This window comes from Hyla sarda, chromosome 3 (assembly GCF_029499605.1).
Source record: "Hyla sarda isolate aHylSar1 chromosome 3, aHylSar1.hap1, whole genome shotgun sequence".
NCBI classification, from domain to species: Eukaryota; Metazoa; Chordata; class Amphibia; order Anura; family Hylidae; genus Hyla; species Hyla sarda.
The window spans coordinates 19,773,309-19,794,317 of record NC_079191.1 but is presented as its reverse complement, the minus strand read 5'-3'; the positions used below and the strand labels follow the sequence as shown (position 1 = coordinate 19,794,317).

General features: G+C 44.3%; 1 protein-coding gene across 1 annotated transcript in view; it reads left to right on the top strand.

The window, feature by feature from the left end:
- The window catches only part of FAM167A (family with sequence similarity 167 member A), a 66,687-nt gene that overhangs the window by 29,790 nt on the left and 15,888 nt on the right, over positions 1-21,009 (top strand). Inside the window, exon 2 of the mRNA XM_056563840.1 lies at positions 7,983-8,466. Coding sequence (XP_056419815.1) covers positions 8,098-8,466 — 369 coding nt within the window. The 5' untranslated portion in view covers positions 7,983-8,097. The remainder of the gene's footprint in view (positions 1-7,982; positions 8,467-21,009) is intronic.

Below are 21,009 nucleotides of genomic sequence, written 5' to 3'. Positions count from 1 at the left end.
CAGGCAGCAAGGATCGTAGTCAGGGGCAACGGCAGGAGGTCTGGAACACAGGCTAGGAACACACAAGGGAACGCTTTCACTGGCACAATGGCAACAAGATCCGGCGAGGGAGTGCAGGGGAAGTGAGGTATAAGTAGGGAGTGCACAGGTGAGAATACTGATTAGGCCTGCTGCGCCAATCAGTGGTGCAGCGGCCCTTTAAATGGCAGAGACCCGGCGCGCGCGCGCCCTAAGGAGCGGGGCCGCGCGCGCCGGGACAACACAGACGGGGAACGGGTCAGGTACGGGAGCCGAGATGCGCATCGCGAGCGGGCGCGTCCCGCATCGCGAATCGCATCCCGGCTGGGAGTAATATCGCAGCGCACCCGGTCAGCAGGTCTGACCGGGGCGCTGCGAATGAGAGAACGCTGTGAGCGCTCCGGGGAGGAGCGGGGACCCGGAGCGCTCGGCGTAACAAAGAGGCATAACTTGAAGCTGCTTGGCTCAACTGGACAATCTGTAACATGACTCCCCAACTAATAAGCACTATTTGTAGTATTAGTGTCTTATTTGGGGACTTTTGGCCAAGACCGACACCACCTATAGGTGACAACCTAGGGTAAGGGTTCTGACTGCCCTGCTGGGATTCCGGAAAAATTCCTGGTAGGACGGGAGCCCTGTGGGCCAGAAGTGGCTGGCCCATCCTCTACACAGGACCACAGAAGGGGTAAAGGGCACACCCCTTTACCCCTTCTGTGGTCCTGTGTAGAGGATCTGGGACACATGTTCCAAATCCCCAAGTGAGCACAGCTTTACCAGTGTGTACACCTTTAGGATGCACACTGAGTTGTACGCTTTGGCCATGACACGGCTTTTGGTGGTAAACGTTTTTCTCCTCTGTTCGCCAGCTGCACGGAGCTGAGCATCGGGAGCTCCGGGGGAATGATGGAGAGGCAGCCTAATACTATATGGGGGCACTGTGAGGGAGCCTAATACTATATGGGGGCACTGTGAGGGAGCCTAATACTATATGGGGGCACTGTGAGGGAGCCTAATACTATATGGGGGCACTGTGAGGGAGCCTAATACTATATGGGGGCACTGTGAGGGAGCCTAATACTATATGGGGGCACTGTGAGGGAGCCTAATACTATATGGGGGCACTGTGAGGGAGCCTAATACTATATGGGGGCACTGTGAGGGAGCCTAATACTATATGGGGGCACTGTGAGGGGGCCTAATACTATATGGGGGCACTGTGAGGGGGCCTAATACTATATGGGGGCACTGTGAGGGAGCCTAATACTATATGGGGGCACTGTGAGGGAGCCTAATACTATATGGGGGCACTGTGAGGGGGCCTAATACTATATGGGGGCACTGTGAGGGGGCCATATACTATATAGAGGCATTATGAGGGAGCCTAATAGTATATGGAGGCACTGTGAGGGGGCCTAATACTATATGGAGGCACTGTGAGGGAGCCTAATACTATATGGGGGCACTGTGAGGGGGCCTAATGCTATATGGAGGCACTGTGATGAGCCTAATACTATATGGGGGCACTGTGAGGGGGCCATATACTATATAGGGGCCCTGTGAGGGGGCCCAATGCTATATGGAGGCACTGTGAGGGAGCCATATACTATATAGAGGCACTGTGAGGGAGTCTAATACTATATGGGGGCCCTGTGAGGGGGCCCAATGCTATATGGAGGCACTGTGAGGGAGCCATATACTATATAGAGGCACTGTGAGGGAGTCTAATACTATATGGGGACACTGTGAGGGGGCTTTAAACTATATGCAGAAACTGTACGAAGGCCTAATACTATACAGGGGAATTGTGAGGTCAGTTGTGGTCAAACTACTATATGGGGGCCTAACTGCTATATGGGGCCACATGCAGTCAAGAGGAAGAGCTGTCCCACCCGTACAAGGGTGAAAGTTGGCATAGGACCTGTGCGAAATCACAGAGGTGGGCACCATGAAGCAGCTGTTGCAAAACTACAACTTCCAGCATGCTTGTTTGGAGACCACTGATCTACACAAGGATTTCAGTTTCCTCGTCCATCCACCAGACAGGTGCCACATTGATCCATGTAGTCACCACGCTTCTGGTAAACGCATTTCTCCTCTGTTTGGTATAATTGCTGACTGCCGAGAAGAACATTTCATTCGGTCCCTTTTATTGCATCCGTTGTCATGGAAACCAAACAGGACTTTTTTTCTTATTCATGACCATTACACACCCAGAGGGGGCCGGAGAGGTGAGACATTCCAGTATAGCGCACACACATGGTCTACAGGCTATCGATCAGAATGGAGGTGTCATAGAGGAGGACAGGATATTAAGAACTTCACACCTCTGGCAAATATCCAACCTATTCATACAATGAATCAATATTTTACCTCCGACCAGGGTCAACAAACAGGAGGGAAGATAAAAGAAAAACGATTTTTTTTTTTACGTTTTCATTTTTTCTTTTTTTCAAGAATTTTGACTATTTAAATAAAAAAAAATATTGCTTCTTGGTGACAGCAGAGGTGGCTCTAGACTTTGTTAAGCCCCCCGGTACTTAGGTAATCCCCCCTATTAAGTAGAAGCCCCCAGTATATAGCTAAGGAATTCCTCTATTAGGTAGAAGTGCAGAGTAGATAGGTAGGCAGAGAATCCCCACTATTAGGTAGAAGCCTGAAGTAAGTAGCTGGGAAATCCCCCCTAATAGGTAGAAGCCCCCAGAAGATAGATAGGTAGGGAATACCCCAATAAGGTAGAGGGCACCCAGTAAGTAGCTGGGGAATCCCCCCTATTAGGTAGAAGCCCCCAGAAATTAGGTATGTAGGGACTCGCCCTATTAGGTAGAGGCCCCCAGTATATAGGTAGGAAATCCCTCGATTAGATAAAAGCCCTCAGTAAGTAGGGGGAGAAGCCCTCATATTAGGTAGAAGAACACAGAGTGCAGGTATGGAATCTCTTCCTTTTAGCTAGAAGTCCCAAGTAATTAGGTAGGTAGAGAACCCCCCCCCCCCCCTCTTTTAGGTAGAAGCCCTCAGAAGATAGGTAAGTAGGGAATTCTGCCTATTAGGCAGAAGTTCCCAGTAGGTAGGTAATCCCCCCCCCCCCCCCCCATTAGGTAGAAGCCCCAGGTATATAGGTAGGAAATCCTCCCTATTAAGTAGAAGCCCCCAGTAGGTAGGAAATCCACTCTATTAGGCATGAGCCCCAGTAGGTAGGTAGGTAGGAAATCTCCCTATTAGGTAGAAGCCCCAGGTAAGTAGGTAGGAAGTCCCCAGTAAGTAGGTAGGGAATTCCCCTATTAGGTAGAAATTCCCGGTAGGTAGGGAATGCTCCCCTTTTAGGTAAAAGTCCCTTGAAGATAGGTAAGTAGGGAATCCCCTCTATTAGGTAGAAGCCCCCCGTAAGCAGGTAGGGAATCCCCCTATTAGGTAGAATTCCACAGTGGGTAGGTAGGTAGGGTACCCTTCCTTTTTAGATAAAAGCCCCTAGTAGTTAAGTAGTCACATAGGTAGGAAATCCCCCTATTACATAGATGTCTAGGTTTTCAGTTCAGTGTGGCCCAGATCAGCACAGGTTCTGAAGACAACTTGTCACTGGGCTTTAAAACTAGATGAGAGTTAGTCTGCAAGTGAGGCTGTAAGGAGCCTGCACTGATGAGAGTTTGAATCCAGAGGTTTGCTTCCTCAAAAAGAGACATTATACGTGTGTGAGTAACACATTTGATAACTGCTGTGTGTTGGGGGCTGGTAGTAAGCCATCTGTATAGACAGGGAAGTTTTCTGTATAGGTAACACTGAACAAGCAGGATTTATTGTTGTGGGGGTTTTATGCCTAAGCGTGAGGGTTGTTGAAAAACTGTCTGTTACTGCTGTTTGCCTGGATCTACAGAGCTAATCTCCCACACAGCTTATACAGAACCCAGAAGGTGAAAGGTTCATTGTTTTTGGCATTGGTTCCTTTTAATGGGAAGTAGAGAGGTCTGGTCAAAGCTTCAGCTTTCCCAGGGACCTGACACAGCCTTAGTCTTTCCAAAATCTGGCGAAACTGGGTCCTACTCTAAGGGCCGTACAGTAGGTTACTGTAGGACAACACTTTAAGGTGTGTACCCTAAGATTGACGATAGCAATGTTCTTGTCATCCTTATGAATCGTCCCACAAAGTGTCTACTGTATGACCACTTATTGTACCGTAATGGGCCATTTGTATCTATGTCATGTTTCAAAGGAATCCTGATCCTCCCACGTCTCTTCTTTCCATTGTGCGCGGAGGATTCCCACAAGCTGTGAAGCATCTCGACCAGACAGGGCGACTTTCACTGATCAAAGACCGAGATTTCCATTTTGTAGTGAAATAAAGGAGAGAATATAGGGCCTTCACTCCAGGTATCTCTTTGTAGGACGATCTGTAACCTGATCGCACAGGCGAGGCTTTTAGTACGGCACGAATATTGTCCAAGGTGCAGCCATTACTGCAGACGTCTATCGTGTTAACCCTTCATCATCAGGGGTCTAACGTGCCGAGGAGCCCAGTGGAAGCCTAAATATTGGAGACTGGAGTTATACATTATATAGTTCAGAATACCATGACTGTAAGTATTGTTGTATTGTTATTTAAAGGCGTTTCCCATGTAAGATATTTAGGGACTATCCATAGGAAAGTGCTAGATTGGGGTGGTGCCACCTATTTGGAGAACATTGTGCGGAGGAGGCTTGCTCATCTGTTTTCGTTTCTACTATTAAAAGAAAATCATATACATCTCCCATCTCCACCCAGACCTAGCTGCTGCCAGCCTTCCCACGAGTCCAAGCTGGGGTCATGGAATCCCCATTCTTGAGGTGGATGAGACTTCCAGAGGTAGGATACATTTTAAGGACCTTGAAGGGGTTGTGAGATTAACCCTTGTCCTATGCTCTAGTATTTTATATTGAGGTGAAATAGTGCCCCTGTGGTATGGGGTGTGATGCAGGGCAGATGGAATTACCCTTGGGGCAGATGGCATGAACCCCTTGTGTTCATGACGCCAGGGAGTGGTTTAGCCTAAAACCACCCGAAGGTATACCGCTGGATTTTAGGTTAGGCACAGGGGCAATAATGACTCCGATGCCAAGTTATGGAAAACGGTAGGTTTACTGAGGTTAGACAGGTGGAAAAGTCTATACAGTTCAGCCAGGGCCCCAGAAGGTGACCAGTGGCGCAGAGACCTTAAGGGCTTGCTGGGACTTGTAGTAGAATGGGACAATTTAGTACAGGCCACACTGACTTGACAGATGACTTTGACTTGACTGACTTGTGACTGACAATGCTGTGACTTTAGCTCACTTGTAGACTTGTAGCTTTTGGCTGCAGACTTAACTTGAGGCTCCTATGACTCCAGACAGACTCCTAGACTCAACTGCACTGGAATTCAGCAATAAGAGCTCTAAGCTCCAAGAGAGTCAACAGAAGCTCCACCTAGGGCCTTTATGGGGGAGACACTGGTGGGGTCCCATTGGTCACCCCTAGGTCACCTGGTCACTGATACCTCCTGGGTAACAATCTCATGACAACTCACGTCTTAAAGTGACACATTACACAGTATAATAGATGGTAAACATATGTACATGGGGGGGACAAGTACAAGGGGGGCCCAGGGGACACTGAAGGGAGGCTGCCTGACAGGGCAGCAAGGGTACGGAGTAACAACTCCCATACTGGGCCACCACACCCCCATCTAGTAAACCACTGGACCACAGACCTCCAATAACTACATTAAAGGATAGGGGATAAGATGTCTGATCACGGGGGTCCTGCCACTGGGGAACCCACGAGATGTCCCTGCTGCACCAGTCTTTTAGAGCGTCGGGTGCAGCGCTGGAGGCTTGTGACGTCATGGCCACACCCTGCTCATGACGTCACGGTCATGCCCCCTCAATGCAAGTCTATGGGAGGGGGCGTGACGGCCGTCACGTCCCCTCCCATAGACTTGCATTGAGGAGCATAGCTGTGACACCCCGTATCGCCAGTCATACAGCACGGAGTTCGCTCCGTGCGCCGGATGTCTGGGGTGCCGATCCTTTGGATAGGGGATAAGATATCTAGGGGCAGAGAACCCCTTTAAGGGTCCTCTGATGTTACCGGAAAACAACCATTTACACTCTTGTTCTATCAGTAGCAGAGTTGACCAAATCCACCAGTTTTGGCCGGACCCACCAGCCATCTTGTGTATGGAGGTGGGGTGACTCTCTTTAGAAAGACCACGTATGGAGAGAGAAAGATCTAGAGGTTTCTGGTAGAGGCGCATTCCTCTCTTTTTATTACTAGCTCACAATGTTCGGGCCATTGAAGTCAATGTGGCCTGTGTGCTTGACGGTGCACAGTATAAGAACGGAACGTATATATAACATGAACGGCACAATTGGGATGTGAACGAGACCATATAGCTAAAGGGGTATTCTCGTATCCAAAGGATATAACAAGCTGATCAGTGGTGGTCCAACTGCGGGGACCCCCTGCCGATCACAAGAACGGGAACATAACTGTCCACGGAATGAGCGGCCACCACTCCATCCATTGTAAATCAACGTATTTCAAGTCCCCATAGAGAATGAATGGAGCAGTGGCGTACTCTGTTAATTCCTGGGACAAATATGTCCCCGTTTTTGGGATCCGTGGAGTCCCAGCTGTCAGACCCCCACTAATCAGTTCTATGGATAAGGGATAAAAAGCGGAGATGGGAATACCCCTTTTAACTATATGGTCTCGGAAACATCACAAGTTGTGCCATCCATGTTAGGTATATGTTGGCAACATGTGAAAATGAAATGCCGACATATCTGTGCACAGACGAGCACAGGCCCCATTGACATCTATGACTCGTATGTAGTGAGCTGGGGACTACATTTTAGACATTTCCCAAATCTATACATGTCTTGACTAGTGATGAGCGGCAGGGGCCATATTCGAATTCACGATATTTTGCGAATATATGGACGAAAATGTGCATATTCGATATATTTGCGGTTATTTTCGCATGCGTTTATGCGCATGCGCGTGTGCGCATGCGGATATCTATCTACCTATCTATATTATCTATCTATATTATCTATCTATCCATCTATCTCATATCTATCTATCTATATTATCTATCTATATTATCCATCTATCTCATATCTATCTATATTATCTATCTATCTATATTATTTATCTATCTATCCATCTATCTCATTCCTATCTATCTAAAAAAAAGGATAGGTTGGTCAGCACATAATGATACCAAACTATTGCATACGGGCGCACGCTGCTAGGCTAAATATACACAAGCAGGAGAATACAGCAGCACACTGTGTGCTGCTGTATTCTCTTGCTTGTATCTATCCATCCATCCATCTATCTATCTCCTAATATTCTTTAGTGACGATATTGCGAATATGAGGATATTCGCGAATATTTGCATATTCTCATATTTGCGGAAATTTCTTCTCCAGTCTAATACAGTAAATATTATAGGAGCCTTCTGTAGACCACAAGCTGGAAGCAGTGAGGGATGAGATCACTGTGATGTGTTCTGTGGGGGGGAAAAAATTACGAATATTCGCGCTCAACACTAGTCTTGACGAGGGCTCTAAAGAGCAGTGTGCCGTTGTTTTTGAGTCCAAACACGTATGCGTTTAGAAAGGGACCAGAACACATGACCTCGTCACCAGCTGACAACATTAGGGCTATTGAAGTCAACAGGGCCCTGCCCGTCCGTGCTCTTATACATTGGCATCCCATTTTGACAGGTTGTCACCGTGTACATTCCATGGATGGCACAATGGTGTTGTGAACACAACCGGTCTGCGTCATTCAAGTAATTCAGTAACTTTATGAGTTTTTCTGTTTTTATTTTGCAACACCAGAAAGTCCTGATCCCTTGTTTGTCGGAGATTGTCAGTCACCCGTTTCATTGTATTTGTTCACGAGTCTGGTTTTATTACATCAGTTGCTACTTTGTTATTTTCAGATGCTGCAATCCAGCTGAGGATCCAACATAGTAAATGACCGCCAGCCGGGAAGGAGGCGGGACGTGGACCGTATGACTGTTCTTACCCGCGTCAGTCTTTGTCTGTCTCACAGTCATGTCATTACCAAAGATACAAATTGAGGAACCAGAAGATGAAGCTGAAGGTAACTCCGTCCCACCAACAGATGACCATCTAAGAAACTTGAAGGCCCTGACTGAGAAGTTGAGGTTGGAGACCAGGAGACCGTCCTATCTAGAATGGAGGGCGAGACTGGAGGATCAACCCTGGAAGAGCCCAAATCTTCCTGTGGAGCAAGAGGTGGAGGAAAAAACACAAACTGAAGGGGCAATAGGCTCAACGGTTGAGAGGAAACCGGATCAGAAGCCCGCGGCGGTCCCGAAGGAAAAAAGCATATTCACGTCCGGGAAGATCCATGGCTTCGATAGCATCGACGAGGCTCTGAATTGGCTCAGGAAGGAGCTGGTAAGTTCTCGGGTTACTGATGACTCCTGCAGAAATTCTGCTGCGTTCACAACATTAGAGCCAACCGTCTGAGGTACAAAGCGAAGGCATTAACTATGAGAGGATTATTGTGCTAAAGATGGTGTAACCCGCCACTTAGACTCCCGTAAATAATCCATTACATTGATCTGACTTTGAACGCTGTTTCCTATGATGTGCGGTAGCTGGAATTCTCCAGACTTCCCTCCAGCTCCTGCCATCATTTGGGTTGTAGATTAAAGGGGTTCTCCAACATAAGGTGATTTTAGTAGGTACCTGGCAGGCAGTAATGGACAGGCTTAGGAAGGATCTGCGCTTGTCTTGGGGATAAATGGCTATGTTGTGAGATTACCATAATACTGTGGCTAGCTTTTTGTGAACTGGTATTTCCTGTTTGAGTTTTCTTCTTTTGCCTACAAATCCCATAATTTAATTTCCCTCCCTCCCACACATCAGCCACCTCACCCATTGAAACATAAATGAGCTGCATCCATTCAAAAGACCTGTGGTTTTCAATCAGGGTGCCTACAGCTTTAGTTGCAGATTGATCTCCCAAACGATTGCTCGACACATTTGTTCTTGCGGGTTTTCCGCTGCGTATTTGAAAGTGGGCGGGCTCTTCTCGGCTGTATGTAGCAGATTTTCCGCGCCGGAATTTACGCTGCGGAAAATCCGCCGCAGTCCCTACTGACTTCAATGGGGCTTGTGGCGGATTTTCCACAGCGTAAATTCTGCCGCGGAAAATCTGCTGCGGACAGACGAGAAGAGCGCGCCCACTTACAAATACGCAGCGGAAAACCAGCAAAAACAAATAGCGTGTGAATGCACCCTCAGACAGGCTCCCTGTCATCAGCTGACTAGTGATGTCAGATCTCGGTTGCATTGCAACCTGGGAAAAATCTGAGACAGCAGTCATTTTGTATGCTGTTAAAAATAAATATTTGGGGTGAAAATCACAGAAGAATTGTGAGAAAACCGTCACACACAGGTACAGACACTATATTATGAACTACACTAATTTTACAGCCCCTGTAGCACAGTCAAATAAAAAAAATTCCTGGAATACCCCTTTAACTGGTTATCAGTATTATATTGGGGCCCCACGCCTAATTTTACATTTGTGTCCTATTGGGGACAAAGAGGAGAAATCTCGTTCTTGCAGTAGCTGGCCATACAGATGGTCATATCCAATTCAAACCTCTTGATGCCTCTTTCCCTAGACCAGTGGTCTCCAACCTGCAGACCTCCAGATGTTGCAAAACTACAACTCCCATAATTATAACCCTCAGATGACAGGAACACTCACTCCCATTAGAACAGTGTTTTTCAACCAGTGTGCCTCCAGCTGTTGCAAAACTACAACTCCCAGCATGCCCGGACAGCCGTCGGCTGTACGGGCATGCTGGGAGTTGTAGTTTTTGCAACATCTGGAGGTCCGCAGGTTGGAGACCACTGGTCTAGACCTATGGTAGCGGAGGAGACTCCTATATACATAAGATAATCATCAGGTTTTGCCACAATCAATGGGTTTACCAACTTTAATCTGACCTGTATGAGCAGCACATGCCCAGAACGCTTCCAGACTGCTTGCAGAGGCTGGAGGTAGTCAGGAAGCCTAAAACAGCTGCACGGATTGTTTAAAGGGGTACTCCGGTGGAAAACATGTATTTATTTATTTATTTATTATTTTTTTTTAATCAACTGGTGCCAGAAAGTTAAACAGATTTGTAAGTGACTTCTATTAATATAATCTTTACCCTTCCAGTACTTATTAGCAGCTGTAGGCTACAGAGGAAATTCTATTCTTTTTGAATTTCTTTTTTTGTCTCTCTGCTGACACCTGATGTCCGTGTCAGGAACTGTCCAGAGCAGGAGAAAATCCTCATTGCAAACCTATGCTGCTCTGGACAGTTCCTGACACGGACAGAGGTATCAGCAGAGAGCACTGTGGACAACACAAAAAAGAAATTAAAAAAAGAAAAGAATTTCCTCTGTAGCATACAGCTGCTAAAAAGTACTGGAAGGTTAAAGATTTTTTAATAGAAGTCATTTACAAATCTGTTTAACTTTCTGGCACCAGTTGATTTAAAAAAAAATATGTTTTCCACCGGAGTACCCCTTTAAAAAATCCGTGCAGCTGTTTTAGGCTTCCTGACTACCTCCAGCCTCTGCAAGCCTCCTCATCTATCTTGTCCACAGTGCTCTCTACTGACACCTCTGTCCGTGTCAGGAACTGTCCAGAGCAGCATAGGTTTGCAATGAGGATTTTCTCCTGCTCTGGACAGTTCCTGACACGGGCATCAGGTGTCAGCAGAGAGCACTGTGGACAAGACAAAAAAGAAATTCAAAAAGAAAAGAATTTCCTCTGTAGCATACAGCTGCTAAAAAGTACTGGAAGGGTAAAGATTTTTTTTAAATCAACTGGTGCCAGAAAGTTAAACAGAGTTGTAAGTGACTTCTATTAATATACTCTTTACCCTTCCAGTACTTATTAGCAGCTGTAGGCTACAGAGGAAATTCTATTCTTTTTGAATTTCTTTTTTGTCTCTCTGCTGACACCTGATGCCCGTGTCAGGAACTGTCCAGAGCAGGAGAAAATCCTCATTTCAAACCTATGCTGCTCTGGACAGTTCCTGACACGGACAGAGGTATCAGCAGAGAGCACTTTAGACAAGACAAAAAAGAAATTAAAAAAAGAAAAGAATTTCCTCTCTAGCATACAGCTGCTAAAAAGTACTGGAAGGTTAAAGATTTTTTAATAGAAGTCATTTACAAATCTGTTTAACTTTCTGGCACCAGTTGATTTAAAAAAAAATATGTTTTCCACCGGAGTACCCCTTTTTTAGGCTTCCTGACTACCTCCAGCCTCTGCAAGCCTCCTCATCTATCTTGTCCACAGTGCTCTCTGCTGACACCTCTGTCCGTGTCAGGAACTGTCCAGAGCAGCATTGGTTTGCTATGGGGATTTTCTCCTGGACAGTTCCTGATACGGGCATCAGGTGTCAGCAGAGAGCACTGTGGACACGACAAAAAAGAAAAGAATTTCCTCTGTAGCATACAGCTGCTGATAAGTACTGGAAGGATTAAGAATTTTTAATAGAAGTAATTTACAAATCTGTTTAACTTTCTGGCACAAGTTGATTTAAAAAAAAAAAAAAAGTTACCCCTTTAACCAAGTTTACTCTCAAAGCACCACAAGCTCCCAAGTCAATAGGTTCACCAACTTTTATCTAACGTGTATGTCAGGTCATAGAGAGGGTCAAGGTTGAATTGTAGGACTCCTGACTAGTGTTGAGCGCGAATATTCGAAATGCGAATTTTTACCGCGAACATCGTCACTTTGCGATTTCGCGAATATTTAGAATATAATGATATAATTGTAATGACGAATATTCGTTTTATTTTTAATGCAAATTTTTTAGGCTAATTTATGCGAATATCTTCACTTCCAGACTGGACACTGATCCCTCCCTTCTTTTCGGTGAAGGATATAATTGCGCATGCGCACTATGCAAATTTCATTACGAATTTCCGCATGGAAAAATAAAACAAAGAGAACGAACACAGCGAATATGCGAATTTCATAAAACATAGGACGAATAGTTGTTCGCATATTCGTGAAATATCGCAAATTCGAATATGGCCCCTGCCGCTCATCACTAGTGTTGGGTGCGAATATTCGCAATGCGAATATTTATCACGAATATCGCATATTCGCGAATTCGTGAATATTGCTAATATAGTGCTAAATATTCGCAATTACGAATATTCACATTGCAGTGATCATCCCTCCCTGCTTCTAGCTTGTGGTGTAAACAAGACTCCAATACTAGTTACCGTATTTTTGGCCATATAAGACGCACTTTTTCTTCCCCAAAACTGGGGGGGGGAGTTGGTGCCGTCTTATACAGCGAATACCTGCGGCCATCAACGTCCGGGACCCGCGGATAATACAGGATATCACCGATCGCGGTGATGCCCTGTATTAAAGAGGTATTCCAGGCCAAAACTTTTTTTTATATATCAACTGGCTCCGGAAAGTTAAACAGATTTGTAAATTACTTCTATTAAAAAATCTTAATCCTTCCAATAGTTATTAGCTTCTGAAGTTGAGTTGTTGTTTTCTGTCTAACTGCTCTCTGATGACTCACGTCCCGGGAGCTGTGCAGTTCCTATGGGGATATTCTCCCGTCATGCAAGGGATATTCTCCCATCATGCACAGCTCCCGGGACGTGACCTCATCATTGAGCAGTTAGACAGAAAACTTCACAAGCTAATAACTATTGGAAGGATTAAGATTTTTTAATAGAAGTAATTTACAAATCTGTTTAACTTTCCGGAGCCAGTTTATATATATATATATATATATATATATATATATATATATATATATATATATGTAAAGGTTTTGCCTGGAATACCCCAAGCTGACCGCCGTGTCTGAAGGGAAAGTGACACTAACCCGGCTGCTCAGTCGGGCTGTTCGGGAGCGGCGCGGTGAAATCGCGGCGTCCCGAACAGCTTACAGGACACCGGGAGGGACCTTACCTGCCTCCTCGGTGTCTGCTCCGGGCCGGGATCCCCTGCTTGGCCGGCGCTTTCCTTCGACGTCATCACGTCGTCGCGCACGCCGTCCCGTCATCCAATAGGAGCGGCGTGCGTAGCGACATCATGAAGGCGACGGAGAGCGAGGATCCCGGGGAAGAAGACGTCCGGAGAGTCGGGGACACCACGGGGACGCGGCAACAGCGATGGAGGGCGACATCCAGGACAGCGGTGACGGGTCGGGAGCGGCGGGGACACGTGAGTATTACCTCCTATACCAGTGGTCTTCAACCTGCGGACCTCCAGATGTTGCAAAACTACAACTCCCAGCATGCCCGGACAGCCAACGGCTGTCCGGGCATGCTGGGAGTTGTAGTTTTGCAACATCTGGAGGTCCGCAGGTTGAAGACCACTGTTGGGTTCGGAATCTTAATTTTTTTAGATTTTGGACCTATAAATTGGGTGCGTCTTATACGCCGGTGCGTCCTATAGGGCGAAAAATACGGTACTGTGTCAGACGGGCGGGCGCTTCGAAAATTCGCATATGTTCGCATCCCTCCCTTCTTTTAGCTCTTTTATCACGCGATATTGCGCATGCGAATTTTATGGCGCATAGTAAAAAAAAGGCAGCGAATATTGCGAATATGCGAATTTTGGGAATATATGATGAATATTCGCCTGTATATTCACGAAATATTGCGAATTCGAATATGGTCTATGCCGCTCATCACTACTCCGGACTCTCTCCTGTCTGTGACTATTACAGTTCTATCACTACCATCAAAAGTACCTTGCGTTACGACTGTGCTCAACTCTAAAGGTAGCTGTACACATTAGAGGTAAGTAGGCTGATCCCGCCATATTTGATGGGACGGGAAAGTAGGATCCGGCCTGTTGGATTTTCATGGAAGATAAGTCACTGTTAGAGGCGTCTGACAATGGCTTATAGAGATGAGCGAATTTACAGTAAATTCGATTCGTCACGAACTTCTCGGCTCAGCAGTTGATGACTTATCCTACATAAATTAGTTCAGCTTTCAGGTGCTCCCGTGGGCTGGAAAAGATGGATACAGTCCTAGGAAAGAGTCTCCTAGGACTATATCCACCTTTTCCAGCCCAAGGGAGCACCTGAAAGCTGTACTAATTTATGCAGGACAAGTCATCAACTGCCGAGCCGAGAAGTTCGTGACGAATCGAATTTACTGTAAGTTCGCTCATCTCTAATGGCTCATTCCCCTTTCCCCAATCGAAAGTACATGTACTCTTAACTGAGCCAAGTGCGCTTGTCTATAGGTTCAAGAGGAATAGTGTACAGCTAAGAGCATGGGAAATGTAGGAAGTGATGGAATTGCAAACTGTATGGCTGGGGGGGGGGGGGAATACATGCCTGCCGCATCAGCTAAAAGAGGTAAGCACAAAGCATACACAAGAACCTCTACATTATTCTCTAAGAAGAGCCTGTGCTGCACTAGATAAACAAAAAAAAATTCTAATGCAATGTTCTCCGAAGAATATGTCTCCAGCTGCAGCAAAACTACAACTCCCAGCATGCCCGGACAGCCAACGGCTGTCCGGGCATGCTGGGAGTTGTAGTTTTGCAACAGCTGGAGGCACACTGGTTGAAAAACACTGTTCTAATGGGAGTGAGTGTTCTTATCGTCTGATGGTTATAATTATACGTGTGTGTCTATAGGTGAAGCTAGATCAGAGAATCTTCTACAAACAGCGCCCCCATTACCCTCAGGCTGTGTGAGGTATTGCACCTCACAGTAAAGTATCATCTAAATTTTTATTTATTTTTCTGATTACACCCATATACTGAAACATGTTCTTATTTTCTTACCTGTTTAATTTTTATTTACTTTGATTTTTATAACATTTTCTGTACATTATTATGTCGACTGACCCATGGACACAGGATAGGCGACAATGGGCAGGAGTTGTCTCATTCAGATGAATGGGAAACATTACTGGGCGTGCTCTGTGGTCATTTTACAGGCGCGGGGGGGGGGGGTTGATCTGTGAGTAACAGCTGCTGTGTGTGCTTGTGTTATCTATACACTGGTGTGCTGTCTATGTCCTGTGTTTGATATGCTTTACGGTAGGACCCGTGGACATAGGCGACAAATGGACAGGAGCTTTCCCATTTAAATCAATTGGAGACATTACTGGGCATTCTCTGTGACCTTTACAGAGGTCATTTTACAGGAAAGGGGGGGAAGGTGATCTGTGAGCAACAGCTATTGTTTGTACCTCTGTTGTCCCTGTTGTCTAGTTTAGAAAAAAACACTATCAGTATAAAGGTCCAGGGGAAATCCTTTATTATTAGAACTACTTTTTAGCCCAACCCCATGTCCCAATGCTGTCTACATTTCCCATGAATCTTTTGGCCTTGTAGAGAGAGGGGGTGAAGTCATATCACTGCACCTGGTGCTGGAGCAGTATTTTCCAACCAGTGTGCCTCCAAAGGTTGCAAAACTACAACTCCCAGCATGACCCGACAGCCAAAGGCTGTCGGGGCATGCTGGGAGTTGTAGTTTTGCAACAGCTGGAGGCACACTGGTTGGGAAACGAAGGATGGGTCTACCCCTGAAATAGGTGGACTACACTACAGGAGATGGTTGTCTAGGATTAGAAAAATATGGTGACTTTCATTCCAAAATAGCGCCACACTCGTCTGCTGGTTGTGTCTGGTACTGCAGCACTTGGACACAAACCTACTCTGCCAAATTCGCACTAGCTAAACTTGCGAGTGATTTATTTGTCTACTGTGTACACGTAGAAACTATTGGCTCATTTTAAAACCGTAATGCAATGTCCTTCCAACATGTTTCACCACCCTACAGGTGGCGTCCTCAGGGGGAATGGCACAAAAAATGCCAAGGTTAGGTGACATCATAGATCATTTAAAGCACCATCAGCCAATCAAGGTAAAAGATATGGAGGGGTGGCCATTGTGTTCTTATAACGACAACAGACTTAGAATTCTACTTATGGCAGCTCAGCTCCATTGAAGTGAATGGGACAATGCTGCAATACCACACACAACCTGTGTAGAGATATGGCGCCGGTTCTCAAAAATAAACTTAAAAAAAAGGGTTGGAGCTGCAATATATATATATATATATATATATATATATATATATATATATGTGTATATATGCGCTATGGAGTAAGAGACACATCTCATAAATACATGAGTGACTACAAAATCTTTATTTTGCAGCATTATTTTCCTTCCGTCATGAATTATTTACCGCATTCACCTCTTATCTCCGGTTCCTGCTGTTAAATGCTCAAAATAGTTCTAAGGTGTCATTAATAATTCAAAATGGAGAATTAACCTTGGCACCCATTAACATAACGATTGACCTTCATATTGGGGCGTCACAAGAGGTCAAAGGGTAGAGGTCATGCTTTTTTTCACCTGTGGTGGCGCTGCAGGGATAATGAGCATTTGCCTCCCCGTTTCCTTACAGACCGCGGCCGATCACTTGGGGGGGGGGGGGGTTTCTAGGAAGGGGACACTATTATGCGGGAGATTGGTCAAAACCTGTGCAGAGGAAAAGTCAACCAGTTGCCCATAGCAACCAATGGGATTGTTACTGTGGTGGCCCAGTACTGGTGTTGCACCCCTGTACCCTTGCTGTCCTGTCAGGCGGACTCTATTGCAGTGTCCCCTGGGTCCCTTTCTTATGTTTTGTGTTGGTTAATCTTTTGAGGCATGTGTGTGTCTTTAAAGGGGTACTCCACTGCCCCAGTGTCCGAAACATTTTGTTCTGAACGCTGAGTGCGGGCTACTGGGGTCGTGACACGCCACGCCTCCTCAATGCAAGTCTATGGGAGGGGGCGTGGCAGCCGCCACGCCCCCTCCCATAGACTGGCATTGAGGGGGCATGGCGTGACGTCACTAGGGGACGTGTGCATGACATCACGACCCTCGCTGACTGTAAAGACCATCTGTCTGCCTCAGTAAAGCAGCCGTTGTTCTGTAATTATTTGCCGTAATTATTTGCCCCGTGCCTAGCCCAGGATTCAGCAGCCATACCTCGGGTGGTGCAGAGGTTAACCACGCCCTGGCGTCACGAATACAAGGTGTTAATGCCATCTGCCCCATATAACATCTGCCCTCATAACACCCTCACACTTTCACTTTTGAATAGGCCTCTGAAAAATGAAAGAAGCGATCTGATTGGTTGCTATGGGCAACTGGGCAACTTTTCCACTGCACAGGTTTTGATACATCTCCCCCAATGTGATCGGCTTATTGTCATGGGACCCATTTGGGGGGAAAAGACCCTTTTAGGGTCAAATGCAAATCATGTTCTACCTCAGTACCCCACATAATCTGCATCCAAACAGCGGTCCCCCGGCTGTGGTCCTGCTGCTGTTGCAAAACTACAACTCCCACATGCTGGGAGTTGTAGTTTTGCAACAGCTGGAGGACCACAGCTTGGAGACCGCTAGTCCAAGGCAACTCTATCTGAATTTGTGTCAGCGACAGGATGACCCTTAAAATGCCGACCGCTCCTAAAATACGTCTTTGTCCAGACTTCAGACGGCTCAGTGAGGAGCTGGACAAGAACCCATCTTCGCACATAAAAGAAGCTGCATGAGTCACATACACTGCCGAGTGCTGTAAAAAGGCTAAACAAAGCTCTGTACCCAACCCAGGTCAGCGGGGGGAGATCAGGCCCAGAACCCCTTCAGCGATCAGTCATAACCTGATATATACTACCATCAGGGGCGGACAAATCACATGTGCAGCATGTTCAGGGGCCCGCCACTACACATGGGCCCTCTGGCACTGACCAAGGGCCCCCTTGAGACAGAGGTGCAGCTGCTGAGGATCCAGGACAGTTGTCCCGATCCCCACTCAGACAAGCGCTATTTTTTTTTTTTTTTACAATCCCTGCGCTGCTCCTGCTCCGGTATCATTAGGGAGACAGGCAGTAGCGCAGGGATGAAGGTATCTGATTCATGGCTCCGCCCCCAGCACAGGAAGAGGACGGAGGAGCTGACACGCCTCCGAGGAGCACAGCGGCTGTGAGGGGAAGTTATGTCCCCTGTCCTGCCTCTCTTCTCACTAGCAGTATAACCTGGGGCTGGGGGGTAGCAGTCCAGTGGGGTCACTTTCCCTGCTCCGGGGTCCACAGGTCACATTACAAGAACAATTTTTGGGAAAAATTGCGCCGAAAAGGGCACGGTTTTTACCGCGATTTCGAAAAATTGTTCTTGTACTGTAACCTGTAAGTGACCTGTGGACCCCGGAGGAGGGAAAGTGACCCCACTGTTGACACACTGCTTGTTTATTTATCATTAATCCATTAAGGCAGTGTTTCCCAAACAGGATGCCTCCAGCTGTTGCAAAACTACAACTTCCAGACAGCTAAAGACTGTCCGGGCATGCTGGGAGTTGTAGTTTTGCAACAGCAGGAGGCACACTGGTTGGTAAACACTGAGATAGATAGATTGACTGGGCATAGATCAGTGTTTTTCTACCATGGTGCCTCCAGCTGTTGCAAAACTACAGTCCAGGCATGCTGGGAGTTGTAGTTTTGCAACAGCTGGAGACACCCTGGTTGGAAAACACTATCTACCTATCGATCTATCCATCCCACAGGGTGCCTCCAGCTGTTGCAAAACTACAACTCCCAGCATACCTCAACAGCCAAAGGCCCAGGAGTAGTAGTTGTTTTTTTTAGTTTTGCAACATCTGGAGGCACCCTGGTTGGTAAAAAGATATTCATGTCCTATCTATCATCTATCTATCTACTGTATCTACTGTATCTATCTCATATCTATCTATCTACCATCTATCTATCCATCTAATATCTTTCTATCTATCTATCTATCTCATATCTATTTATCTATCTCATATCTATTTATCTATCTATCTATCTCACATGATCTATCCATCTATCCATCTCATATCTATCTATCTATTTTTCTATCTATCTATATCCATCTCATATGAAATAGATAGATATTAGATAGATAAATAGATAGATAGATATGAGATGGATATGAGATAGATAGATATGAGATAGATAGATAGATAGATATCTTTCTATCTCATATCTATCTATCTATCTCATAGCTATCTATCTCATATCTATCTAATATCTATCTATAGTAGTTATATTCTTGTATATAGGAGGCAGTATTATAGTAGTTATATTCTTGTATATAGGAGCAGTATTATAGTAGTTATATTCTTGTATATAGGAGCAGTATTATAGTAGTTATATTCTTGTATATAGGAGCAGTATTATAGTAGTTATATTCTTGTACATAGGGGGCAGTATTATAGTAGTTATATTCTTGTATAAAGGAGCAGTATTATAGTAGTTATATTCTTGTATATAGGAGCAGTATTATAGTAGTTATATTCTTGTATATAGGAGCAGTATTATAGTAGTTATATTCTTGTATATAGGAGCAGTATTACAGTAGTTATATTCTTGTATATATAGGAACAGTATTATAGTAGTTATATTCTTGTATATAGGAGCCGTATTATAGTAATTATATTCTTGTATATAGGGAGCAGTATTATAGTAGTTATATTCTTGTATATAGGAGCAGTATTATAGTAATTATATTCTTGTATATAGGAGCAGTATTATAGTAGTTATATTCTTGTATGTAGGGGCAGTATTATAGTAGTTATATTCTTGTATATAGGAGCAGTATTATAGTAGTTATATTCTTGTATATAGGAGCAGTATTATAGTAGTTATAATCTTGTATATAGGGGGTAGTATTATAGTAGTTATATTCTTGTATATAGGAGCAGTATTATAGTAGTTATATTCTTGTACATAGGAGCAGTATTATAGTAGTTATATTCTTGCATATAGGAGCAGTATTATAGTAGTTATATTCTTGTATATAGGAGCCGTATTATAGTAGTTATATTCTTGCATATAGGAGGCAGTATTATAGTAGTTATATTCTTGTATATAGGAGCAGTATTATAGTAGTTATATTCTTGTATATAGAAGCAGTATTATAGTAGTTATATTCTTGTATATAGGAGCAGTATTATAGTAGTTATATTCTTGTATATAGGAGGCAGTATTATAGTAGTTATATTCTTGTATATAGGAGCAGTATTATAGTAGTTATATTCTTGTATATAGGAGCAGTATTATAGTAGTTATATTCTTGTATATAGGAGCAGTATTATAGTAGTTATATTCTTGTATATAGGAGGCAGTATTATAGTAGTTATATTCTTGTATATAGGAGCAGTATTATAGTAGATATATTCTTGTATATAGGAGCAGTATTATAGTAGTTATATTCTTGTATGTAGGGGGAGTATTATAGTAGTTATATTCTTGTATGTAGGGGGAGTATTATAGTAGTTATATTCTTGTATATAGGAGCAGTATTATAGTAGTTATATTCTTGTATATAGGAGCAGTATTATAGTAGTTATATTCTTGTATATAGGAGCAGTATTATAGTAGTTATATTCTTGTATATAGGGGCAGTATTATAGTAGTTATATTATTGTATATAGGAGTAGTATTATAGTAGTTATATTCTTGTATATAGGGGCAGTATTATAGTAGTTATATTCTTGTATATAGGAGCAGTATTATAGTAGTTATATTCTTGTATATAGGAGGTAGTATTATAGTAGTTATATTCTTGTATATAGGAGCAGTATAATAGTAGTTATATTCTTGTACATAGGAGCAGTATTATAGTAGTTATATTCTTGTATATAGGAGCAGTATTATAGTAGTTATATTCTTGTATATAGGAGCAGTATTATAGTAGTTATATTCTTGTATATAGGAGCCGTATTATAGTAGTTATATTCTTGCATATAGGAGGCAGTATTATAGTAGTTATATTCTTGTATATAGGAGCAGTATTATAGTAGTTATATTCTTGTATATAGGAGCAGTATTATAGTAGTTATATTCTTGTATATAGAAGCAGTATTATAGTAGTTATATTCT